The sequence below is a fragment of the Urtica dioica genome, chromosome 7, assembly GCF_054948205.1.
Source record: "Urtica dioica subsp. dioica isolate 48M chromosome 7, U.dioica_male_clone48M_v1_H2, whole genome shotgun sequence".
NCBI lineage: Eukaryota > Viridiplantae > Streptophyta > Magnoliopsida > Rosales > Urticaceae > Urtica > Urtica dioica.
This window is the reverse complement of record NC_142762.1, coordinates 27169524-27181206: the sequence shown is the minus strand read 5'-3', so window position 1 is coordinate 27181206 and position 11683 is coordinate 27169524. Positions and strand designations below refer to the sequence as shown.

Below are 11683 nucleotides of genomic sequence, written 5' to 3'. Positions count from 1 at the left end.
GAAATGAACGAGGAACATTGCAAATGCAATGGGTGATTTTGATATTTAGATAAAATAATGTCTATGGTTCACTTTATAACTTCTTGGGGGAAAATACAAGGTAAAATTGTATTCGTAACATTTCGTTTAAATACTTCGAAGTATTTGATATTTTTCCCAACCCCTGGGTAAACATCAATTTATTCAAACAGAAAAGAAACTCTTATATTTTATTATAAACATTTTTTTTTTCATTTTTGTTTGCTCCGTGAACTGTATTTTGACTCGTTACAGTATAATTTAGGGCTCGTTTGTTCACACCAAATTTCTCTTCTTCTTCTTCTCCGGTTGTTCTCGTCGACTTTCCACGACTTTCAAAACATAGTTTAATGCTTGATTTGCCGCGACAGCTATGAAAAGCTCTCCACGCCGAGGTGTAGATGTCTTCGATTTCGACGAGGACGACGGGGTGCACGACTTTCTCGCCGGAAAATATTCCGGTAAGCTCCGAAGCCCTAGCCTCGAGGATCACGCGCTTCCGAATCGCAATTCGCCTGAATGTGGTGCGTTTTCTAAGTCACAGATGCGATTTGTTGCGTTTCGACTAACTTGACGTTAGAACCGAGGATCTTGGTTATTTATCCTGTTGGAAACACTGATCACTTGGATGTAGCTCCCCATTTTGTTTTTCACCCAGAGGAAAATAATACAACCAAACCAATTTTGTTGGGTCTTTGTTATTTAAACATATCGTCTTTTACATGTTGCTAAATTAGCTGCGTGTCTTTTAGAGTTGGAAACTTAGTCATATATGATGTGCTTTCACGTGGGTTTAGTTATGATCATGTTCATGCGAATCTTATTGATTATTTGTTTTTCTTCTCTTCTTCGATTTAGATTTTTTGCACATGAAAATGTTTGCTTAGTATTGGCGATGTTAGACTGAACCATCTTCATGTTATTTGTGATATTCTGATTGTCGTTTCCTTGAGCACTGCGGTTCCGAAATCTGAAATTTCAAATGTCCCTTTTGTAGATGTCGATGCAGCTGATTGCAACCCCAGTTGTGGTAATACTACTTTGCACGCGTCCTTGGGCAAAGCTGAAAATAAGACTGTGTCTACGAATGATTTTTGCGAAGAAAGACCCTCAGGTCATCAAGAACATTCTGATTTTAAGTACAGTGAGGATGAAGCAAGAAAAAATGTTACTGAGAATCTTATAGCTTCTGACCAATTCAAGTTGAACTCTGATCCCTTAGACTCTTCATCTGAAGTAATTTCTCTTGTCTTTACCGACACGCATGACTGATTTAGTCGCTGATGTGCTGTGCTCTGAATTTAATGATATTTAATCTGTGCAGTGTGAACCTATTGATGTGACATCAGATATTGATGAAAGTGTGACTAGGAGTTATTCATCAAGTCCTGCCTCTGAAACGGCAGAGGATAATGGTAACCTAAACTAAACTTAACGTATTGGTCATGAATCGATACTTTTAGACTACTTTTTTTTTTCCCCATTAATCTTTCTATGTCTATCTGTTGGTGATTGGTTATCACTGTTTTGATATTTTAGATTTGTTGAATGGTAGCGCACTGGATCATTGCTCCGGGGATATGGAAACGGTAACTGTTTTACTCTATCGAATTCAACAAGTTGAAAATATCACGAGAAAAATTTAACTGTTTTGACGATTTTTTGTTTTGACTTTTACAACTTATAGGCCTCTCCAACCTGAGTAAGACCCTCTAGTATTTTCAATAACCTAATACTTTCAAAATGAAATTTATCGTGTCTGGAGAGTGTCCCTGTTAACCGATTTATAGTATATTCAACATCTAGCGTTCATCTTCATGAAGTAGCTATTTTGATCTGTGACTTCTATTCATTTTCCCAAATTTGCAGGATGACATGCCTATGACTGTTGTTCTTTATCCTGATTATGTTATATACCGGGATAATTATTATACAGAGCCTCGTGTGATTTTTTCCGATAGTTGCATCAAGATACTACGATCAAATGAGTATGAGAATCATGAAGCCTTTGACTTTGAATGGGGATGTGATGATGTGGTCACTATCACGTCTCAGATATTTCAAAGGGTTAGCTTAGAAAGATCTGTGAACAAACTTTTTCCTTTTTTTTTTAACATCCCGAAGAATAAAAAGTTTTGACCCTGTAATTATTCAGGTTGAAACTGTGATGATAAAGTTAGGAGTCCTATCGAAGGAAACATATAAAAATGCGCATCAAACTGCAGGTAAGTGTACAATAACTTGCTTGTTCGATTTTTACTTCAACTGGTGAATTTTATCAAAATATCGACTTCCGAGTTTCTTGTGTTTCTTTTCTAATTGAAACTGAAATTAAATAGAAAAGAGGAAAAAGAAAGCATTGGAAAGGCCAAAGCAAAGTACAAGGCTATAAAGTGCTTGGCCAATCTCATTAGAGATTGGTCAGAGAAAAATAAGTAAAGTACGAAACCAAAATTGAAAACAAGCTTTTAATGTACATTAAAGAATACTATGGAAAGTAGTTGATCCTTTGTATGGAGGCAATATTCTGAAATAGGAATTTTAATGGGTCTTAAGCTCCAAACTTCCGCTTAAACTTGGCACACACTGTTTTGTTTTGTAACGAAGGTAAAACTTATCTCAGGTATTGATGACGTGAAGATTTTCGTTGTTGAACCGAATTGGCACAGAATACAAGAAGAAATAACATCCTTAAATCAGAGATACAATACTGTATGGGTTGGTGCCGACGAGTAAGATGCTTAACTTGCTTTTCTTTTGGTTAGCGTCTATTTGAAAGCTATGATTTATACATGTTATTATTCCACTCTGAAATTACTTTGTTTTAAATGAAACCATTTTTAATCACGTTATATGAAGTTCTATATTAAATTGAATGCAAATGTCAAGGAAGTAGTAAATTTGCATACACTGTGATGCTGGATTAAGAGCTTGTGTTCATTTAACCATATGAGTTTGCCGAATAGGCATTATGTATATCTAGCAATCTCTATATCAGTAGAATAAATGACATATTTGCCCCCTGAACTACAGTCCTTGTCGCAACTTGCCTCTCGTAATGACATTTTCACTCTCTCTCTCTCTCTCTCTCTCTCTCTCTCTCTCTCCATTGAAACTCTGTTTGGATAAACGTACAAGCAACACATTTCTTCCACTAATCATGTACTACATATCACCAAAGAAGCTAAAAATGATAAATTGATAATTTTTTTTTTAAAGAAACATCGGGACTTTATTCATTCAACACGGCTTAGCCGAAAAACAGTACAAGGAAGTTAAAAAAAACAAAGCGAAAAACATAACCCCGAAAACAGGCAACTACAAAGCGCTAGGCCAATCCCTAGCCAAATCAGCCAAAGAAAAAGATTTAAACTCAGAACAAGAAGAAAAAAGCCACAGGGCTAAACAGTGATTCAAACTGTCGATCAAACTTTGTAAATTCCAACTCTCGTCCTTGAAGATAACCTTGTTCCGAGTGTTCCAAATGCCCCACAGACCAGCCAGCACCCCAGTCTTGGCGGCTGCTGCCCTTTTCGAACTGAAACAGGGGGACTCGTATGTGTTCAGCAGCGCCTCTACGGAGGTAGGGTTGAAAGCGAGTCCCAGCTTCGAGAAAAACCACCGCCATAGATCGGTGGCCACGACACACCGGAGGAAGAGGTGATCGGCGTCTTCGTTTGTACTTCGACAAAGAGGGCAGAAACTCGGTGACAGGGACAGATGAGGATTCAATTTTTTAATGCGGTCCGCAGTGTTGACTCTTTTGATAGCCACCAGCCATGCAAAAAACTGTACCTTACTAGGGGCAGCAGCTTTCCATACAGCGTCGTAGAAAGAAACAGGATAATTTATAAAAGACAATCCTTTTTTTATTGAACTAAAACAAGTCTGGGGCCTAAGAAGAGACCACATCAATACATACAGTCAAGAACACAAACCCAGCAAGCAAGGAAAGGGCAGCCCTTGTTTATAACTTGAAAACAAACAATGGAAGCGAAATTCAAAGAGCAGCAGTAGAAAGCTCCTCGACTCTCTGGGTGAGCTCGTCATTTCAAGCACTGCCGCGACGAAACTCCACTCCTCCCATTCTAGCGCTCTGTCACTGCGGCGAACTCCATCTTCATGAAATCCAAGCTCCGGCCACTTCTGGACTCGACTCTATCTCCGCTGCCGCGACTCGCTTACCTGATTTCCAGCTCCAATGGTGAAGGAAATATGCTCCGACGATGGACTCTCGAGGCTCCTGACCCAGCCCCCTTGCGTGTTCATGGCCAAATCCCCAATTTTCTATCAAACCCAAATTTTAAATCGAATAAGAGGGCAAATCCCGAATCACAGTTTAATAATTTCCCTCATTTTTCTTCAAATCTTTGTCGAGTCCAAGCTTTGGCCATTCCGGTCTCGACTCTACCTCTGCCGCCGTGACTCGCTAACCTGATCTCCAGCTCCAATGGTGATGAAAAGATGTTCCTAACAAATCTAACGCAAACATTTCACCCATTTCTCTACAACATTTCATCGAACACCTCTGAGACCTCGAGTGATACCCAGATTGAGACCTCCTGTGATCTCCTCATCCCAACCCACATCATTATCCTGTGATTTTCTTCACATTCTTGGCGGGGTTTGTTTGGTTGCTGAGAAATTGGTGAAGAGAAAATTTCAGACGAGAGAGAGAGAGAGAGAGATTGAATGGAGAGTTAAATTTCATTATTTATTTTTTTAATTTTTAATAAGAATCAATTAACATGTTGAATTTACGAAACAACCCTTCATTTAAGTATCATGTGACACACGCCTGATCATTTAACTAACGGCAAATGAGAAACTGTTAGCGGAAAGACTGTAATGATACAAACCATGATATTGAGGGGCAAAGATAGAGTTTTTATATTACGAGGGGCAAGTTGCTACAATGACTGTAGTTTAGGGGAAAAATATGTCATTTATTCTTATATTTTCTTTCTGTTCACTTAAATGGGTTTCTTGATTATATTTTTCAGCGCTGACATGGGTGTGGGAACAGATGGCGATAATACACCTGGAATGACACAGTATTTTCCAGTGTGAGTGGGACTAATCATTTATACCTTCATTGAAGAATTTCATAACTTTTCGCATTATGTTTGTGCTTATGCTCCAACAAGCTTTCTTATCTGTTGTCTTTGTAGAACTTGTTGATACTTTTCTGTTATGTATGTTCAACTCTCTTATTAAGCTGTTTTCATCTAAAATCCTGTATGTTTTTTTGTTTATTTTAGTAAACACTCATGTATGTTTCAGTTGGTGAGACCAGAAAAATTTCAGTAGAGGGATACAGTGAAGCAGCATTCATGCATAATTATTATTATTATCATCATTAAAAGGTTGGAATAATTGAATTTTGGTTTGACCTGGTTTAATCATATGATGTGATGGATTCTTTGCAGGACAATTGGTTAAAGAATCTTATTTCATGACGCCCCATTACTTCCAAACCTTGTTCTTTTATGCTCATAACGATTAAACTTTGCGTCTCTCCAGAACATTAGTCATTGTATTTAGCATTTTAATCCATACTCTTTTTGCATTTTTGCATTTGAGGTCACTCGAATACCTTCTTTTCTTGTTTTCTTCATCGTTTTTTCAACAAATTTCGAAGTTTATTAGTTTATTGTCCTACTTCGTTGGTTACTAATGGACATGGTCATTGTAAATCATGCTGATTGATACTACTTGCTATATTGAAATTACTAAATTATATTTTTTTAAGAGAAACATATAGATTTCTAGTTATAATATGAGTTATGGAGAGTCTATAATGCAGTTTCGATATTGTTGTCGAGGAAAAAGCTTTAAGGTGTGGTTTCATTCAAGTATGTTAAGATTTATTTAGTTTGGTCTAGTGTGTCTTAGTTTGTATTTTTCTTTGGCTTTTCTCATAGATTTCTTTTCTATTTAATTGAGTTCCTTTTAATAATGTGGTATTAAGTTAATATGAATCTGTGTAACAGTTTCGAAGAGTCTTTTGAAGATGTTGTCTATCCAAAAGGGGAGGCAGATGCAGTTTCCATTAGCAAGAGAGATGTTGATCTGTTACAACCGGAAACATTCATCAATGATACAATTATTGACTTCTACATCAAGTGCGTTGACATGTGTATATTTTTTTTGTTTTCTATCATGGAAATATTATTTTCTTTTGCTAAATCATATTTTCCCTTTTCTATGCAATATTGCTTTTCGTTTTCGATGCTTAAGATAATATTTTCATTTTACACCTCAATATTTCCGTTCTTCTTGTCCATATTATTTTTGTGTTTGTAACAGCGCATTCACCCACACCAAATAGGTTTTAGGTGCAATTCTTTCTATTTAATAGAAATAGTTACTACAATACAACAGGACAAGATGTGAGTACAAAAAAAAATGAAAAATAGTTTAAACCAACCAACTGAACTGAACCAAAAATTAGGTCCCACTTTCTGCAAGTGAAAATTCGGGTCAGTTCTGATTTTTTTTCTTCCATTTGGAGTTGTTTTTATGAAGAGATGCTCCTCCTAATCCGATTAATTTGCAGGTATCTGAAGAGTCAGATTGGACCCGAGGAAAGGCATAAATTCCATTTCTTCAATAGCTTTTTCTTTCGGAAATTGGCGGACATGGATAAAGATCCTTCTCAAGCCTCTGATGGCGCTGCTGCTTTTCAACGAGTTCGCAAATGGACAAGGAAAGTTGATTTATTTGAAAAAGAATTCATCTTTATTCCTGTAAACTTCAGGTAAGATTAAAAAAAAAAAGTGCATATGCTTGTTTACTAATTGCGAATGTTGAGGTGCTGATCAATTTTTTCAAATAAATGAATGTGTTCGAAGTCTACACTGGAGTCTTATAGTCATATGCCATCCTGGTGAAGCAGCTACATTTGCAGGTGAACTTCAGTCTAATTTTGAAGTTCTTAATTTCTGCCACTATGTCCTCACATTATGTAATGTTTCAGATGAAAACCTAGACGAGTCATTGAAATTGCCATGCATATTGCACATGGACTCTATTAAGGGAAATCATTCAGGTCTCAAACATCTTATTCAAAGGTACATGATATATATATATATATATATATTTTTTTTTTTTTTATGTTGCCTTTTGATCGGGGTGTTTGCTCGTTTAGATTAATGAAAATTTACAGGCTACTTCATTCAACTGATGCTTGTTTCTTTCATTCTTTTTTTAATATATTCCTTTCATACCCCAATATATTCTTTTTCATGGCTTAGTTCGAACGTAAGCACTACCCTTCTATTATTAATGTAAGGCTCTTGATTTGGGTAGTCCGCTCATGTTTATATTAATGAATGCAAATGATTTACGAGGTTGTATTCCTTTCATACTCCTGTATTTGTTTTCATGGCTTAGTACATGTGTAAATATTACTAGGTTTAAGATAGGGAGTCAACTATTATCTGCAACACAGGTTCACAGATTGTACGTTCCCATGCAAACAGTTTGTATGGTGATTGTCACTATGTCATATGTGACTCAACAACATACTTAACGATCTTACTAACATTCGACGAACATTTATACGCTAGTTAAATCTTTTTGTAATCTGTCATACTGTGGATCTTTTGAGATTTCATTTTTTCATCTTAATTTTTAGTTATTTGTTGGAAGAGTGGAAAGAGAGGAAGAAGGAGACATCGGAAGAAGTCTCGTCAAAATTTTACAACCTGCGGTTTGTCGCCCTTGAGGTACTTGTCCTTTATGTCTACCCTAGCTCTGTTTTATTTATCAATATACATTTCAACAAATAGGGAAATTAGTGACACCATTTTTCTGTCAAAATCAGTGATTGTAGTTTTTACTTGTAGTATCATGAATTATTTGTTTGTTGACAGACTTGTTTTTGTCATGGTGAAATCCTAGCTGGGGCCTACTACTAAGAAATAATAAATCAATAAAATCCTCCTTTTTAGTGATTCTCGAGATGTTTCTTCATGTGTATAATTCTGCTTTGTTACACTTGTTCTACAGCTTCCTCAACAGGAAAATTCATTTGATTGTGGCCTCTTTTTACTTCACTATTTGGAGCGATTCCTGGCAGAAGTTCCTGATACTTTTAACCCATTCAAGATAGTGAGAGAATCCAGTTTTGTAAGTGGTTCGGTCTTACAATTTTAACTATTTTTTGTTTTTCTTCGGTCTCCTATTTATTAATCTATTATAATTTTAACGGCGTCTAATTTAAATATGATCATTATAGTAACCTGGACTGATTAAATAGTTAGATTTCCCTGTTGTTTTAGAACGAACAGAAGCTAAAAACAAAACTAGGAAATAACCTATGTTACCAGTTACCTTGCTAGCCCAGAATTTGCTTTGTTGGAGTACATCATTCTGATCCATACTCAAAACTTTTTCTTCAGCTGTTAATAGGAGAGATCTAAGAATAAGTCGATATCTTTTGTGCTTGGACTGGACAAGCAGTGTACCTCGTGCTTATTTCTGTTTCCATCTGACTTAAGCGTGTGATGTTGCTTCTATTTCCTTACAAATTTTGTTCTCAATTCTTGCTTGCTTTACTGTAAGCATGGATTTGAGACTGAATCTCATTCATAACTTAAATTAATTTAGAAACTCAAAACATTAGAGGCATCTTGTCGACAGAAAGCCCTGTATCTTTGTTTTTAGATTAAGAGTTTCTACCATGAAGCTTTCTTTCACTGAATCGTGTCTTACAAGTGTGTAGTACTTTTGACTTCTAATGATAACAATCTGTTTTGCAGCTTAATAGCTACTGGTTTCCACCTACTGAGGCATCACTCAAGCGTTCTTTGATCCAGAGATTAATTTCTGAACTCTTAAAAAACCACGCTCAAGAAGTCTCTTCATCGGCTTCTAGTGACGACGATCAAATTATTGACAGTAATGGAGTTGGTTCACATTTTCTTTCAGCAAGGTTTGATCCAGGTCCGAGTAGTCAACAGAATAAATTATCAAGCTCTGAAGTTGGCCACGGGATAGAGCTTACACTGCTATCAGCATCTTCAATGAGGAGTTCACAGTGCATTAATGATTCTGGCTTGGTTTTGAGGGACCTACTCAATCCAGCAGACTCGATAATGGGGGAATGCGAATCATTTGATCAGAAATCATCCAATTATCGTCTCAATGGACCTATATCACCATTGGAGGTAGCTACATTTTTTTTTTGTTAATTGCTACGGGGATTGGACACCATAAATTTTGTCTTGTATTTGAGAATATTTCTGTTAGATGTGCTAAATTTGACGAAATGTTTGTTTGTGGTATGCTTCTGAACACATTATACACAATTAACTTACATAGCGCTATCGTAAAAGATTCCATATACTTAGAAAAAAAAATGATTCTTCAATTTCTGATGTGCTGTTCACATACTCATTACAGGCGGACCCAGAAACTGGCGAACAGTTTATGTTTGGAGAAAACGAATTCCATCAACTTCAGATGACAATACCCAATTCTCAAACTGGTACCATTCCCTATCCTTCAAAAGAATCTGGAGGTGAGGCTTTTGGTTCGATCATCTCTTTGCAAACTGAACATGGGGTCATCGACGGTCCCAGCAAGCCATCAATTGGAGCCTCAGGTGCTCCTTCAGACATAGCTATCACAGAAGCTTTTACAGTGATAGAACATTCAAGTCTAATCCAAAAAGAGAGAATCGATGAACCTCGATTCTTATCAGCTGAACACATTGAATGCATTGAAGGTCATGTTTCTCCCTCTCATGAGCCTCCAGACACGCCTGCGGCTGCAGAAGCTTTTCAGAACCGTGGTAATGTACAGAGTGGCAATGAAAATGAATTCTTGTTCCCCACTTTGCTTGAACGTCATGGGTCTCAACATGATGTTATGGCTGGAAAGGGTATCGATGTGTCCGATGATGTGCAGATGATCGATAATGATGGCAATGTGGATTCAAACTTGCACGGACAGCAACCACTAGACAACAGGATTGGTTCAGGTGACAATGCGCTGAATGTCAATGATGGTTTTGTTGGTCCAGTAGATTCTGGCGGGAATGCGGCCGAGGTTTTGGAGAGTCTAGTCTCACTGGCAATACAACCGCATAATATCGATGATGGTTTTGTGGGTCCAATAGATTCTGCCAGGAGCAAGGTCAAGGTTTTGGAGGGTGTAGTCTCGTTGGGAGTACAACTGGTAGAAAATGGGGTAGGTTCAGGTGACGATGCACAAATGGTCGTGGAGCTCCCTGTGGTTTCAGACTTGCACAGAGAGCAATCACTGAGCACCGCGACTGGCTCGGGTGACCGTAAGAAGATTCTCGCAAAGGATGACTCAGTAGGTCTAGAGTCATCTGAACAGAAACCTGTGGACGGTGTGGAAGTTGACAGTATACAGATTTTTGAGGATGCATCATCAGGTCTGGACTCACCTGGGCATCGACCCATAGACAATTTGAGAGGCTTGTGCGAGAATTCACAGACTTTTGAGGATGCCTTGGTTGGACCGGACTCATCTGAACAGAGAGCAGTAGAGAACGTGGATGGAAGTTCGGGTGACAACTCACAAGTTTTTGAGGATGCACCGGCAGATCTAGACCCACTTGTAGAGAGCGAAGTGATTGCTGATCACAATGTTAAGACTGCCGAAAGTAACTTGCCGGCTCTGAATTCACACGATCATGTATCGGCCGACAACAGGCCGGACTCGAGCAATGGTGCGAGGACGGAAGGCGTTGAGTTTGTGGCTCTGCAGAACATAACTGATCTGGGCGACAATGTTGAGATGGAAGAGGCTGGTTCTAACAGGCGTGAACCAGCCGAAAATGATAGCATCGACTTGCGTGCCAATGAGCAGATTTTGGAGATCAACTTAGTGGTTCAGGTCTCACCTCAGAGAGAGGACAACGATGCGCCCGTAATAATTAGCAACTCGGTGGCTCCAGACTCACCCAGCCAGCACCCGGCAAAAAGGCCGCGGCTTTCGCCTTCCGAAGAAAGACGAGTCTAGTGCTTTGGAAAGCCTCACAGAGGGTACTAGCAGTTACAGCATTTGAGGCACAGGACTGTTGTTTTCTCTTTAGGAGTTGGGAGTGATTGATACACAAATCTGTAAATGAGTATAATGTAGGACTGCCTGATTTGAGCTTGATGTGAATAGCTAGCTTTTGGGTACATGGAGAAACCGTACTTTCTTTGCTCAATCACCTGACCCCCAAAAAAAATGGGGTTTTGTTTATTACTAGGAATTAACTATTTGTTCTATGGTTCATGGTTCATGTAACGACTACCATTTTGATTATTCGTGCATCTGTGTGTGCACGAGAGATTTGTAAAGCGATGGCAAGTGATGATTTTTTTTTCTTTTTCAATCATGATTTTAGGCAGTTTCTTTTGTTCAAAGTTAGAAACCATTAACTCGCCCATAGTCTAAAAACAAAAAAAAAAACTCACCCGTAGATAGATTATTAAAGTGATTTCATATTCTAGTTCGAGACGGTTACGGTAATGCAGTTTCGATAATGATAGTCTAATTATTCTCGTAGTTAAGATATTGATAATTGTAAGTTTAGAGAAGAATATATCAATATAAATTGTCATGCGGCAGAATCAAATCAATAGTAATCTCAGTAGAAAGAAATTAACCTGTTATATTATGCGTAGATACTTGTAAGTGA

General features: G+C 37.8%; 1 protein-coding gene across 1 annotated transcript; it reads left to right on the top strand.

The window, feature by feature from the left end:
• The first annotated feature begins 233 nt into the window (after window positions 1-233).
• Window positions 234-11408, top strand: LOC149390608 (uncharacterized). The gene is made up of 16 exons (XM_089619219.1): window positions 234-542; window positions 1016-1254; window positions 1343-1433; window positions 1558-1607; window positions 1888-2085; window positions 2174-2243; window positions 2642-2750; window positions 5022-5084; window positions 6012-6143; window positions 6578-6778; window positions 6873-6928; window positions 6998-7091; window positions 7658-7748; window positions 8032-8151; window positions 8784-9191; window positions 9427-11408. The coding sequence occupies exons 1-16, from the start codon at window positions 392-394 to the stop codon at window positions 11014-11016; spliced, it is 3663 nt and encodes a 1220-aa protein (XP_089475345.1). The 5' UTR covers window positions 234-391; the 3' UTR covers window positions 11017-11408.
• Window positions 11409-11683: the final 275 nt, after the last annotated feature.

What these genes read in the sequence shown, in the direction of transcription:
- LOC149390608 (XM_089619219.1), top strand. Translation starts at nt 392, where the DNA reads ATGAAAAGCTCTCCACGCCGAGGTGTAGATGTCTTCGATTTCGACGAG. An exon ending in AAATGCGCATCAAACTGCAG is followed by an intron (nt 2,244 to 2,641) that starts GTAAGTGTACAA and finishes AACTTATCTCAG; the next exon opens with GTATTGATGACGTGAAGATT. An exon ending in GACCTATATCACCATTGGAG is followed by an intron (nt 9,192 to 9,426) that starts GTAGCTACATTT and finishes TACTCATTACAG; the next exon opens with GCGGACCCAGAAACTGGCGA.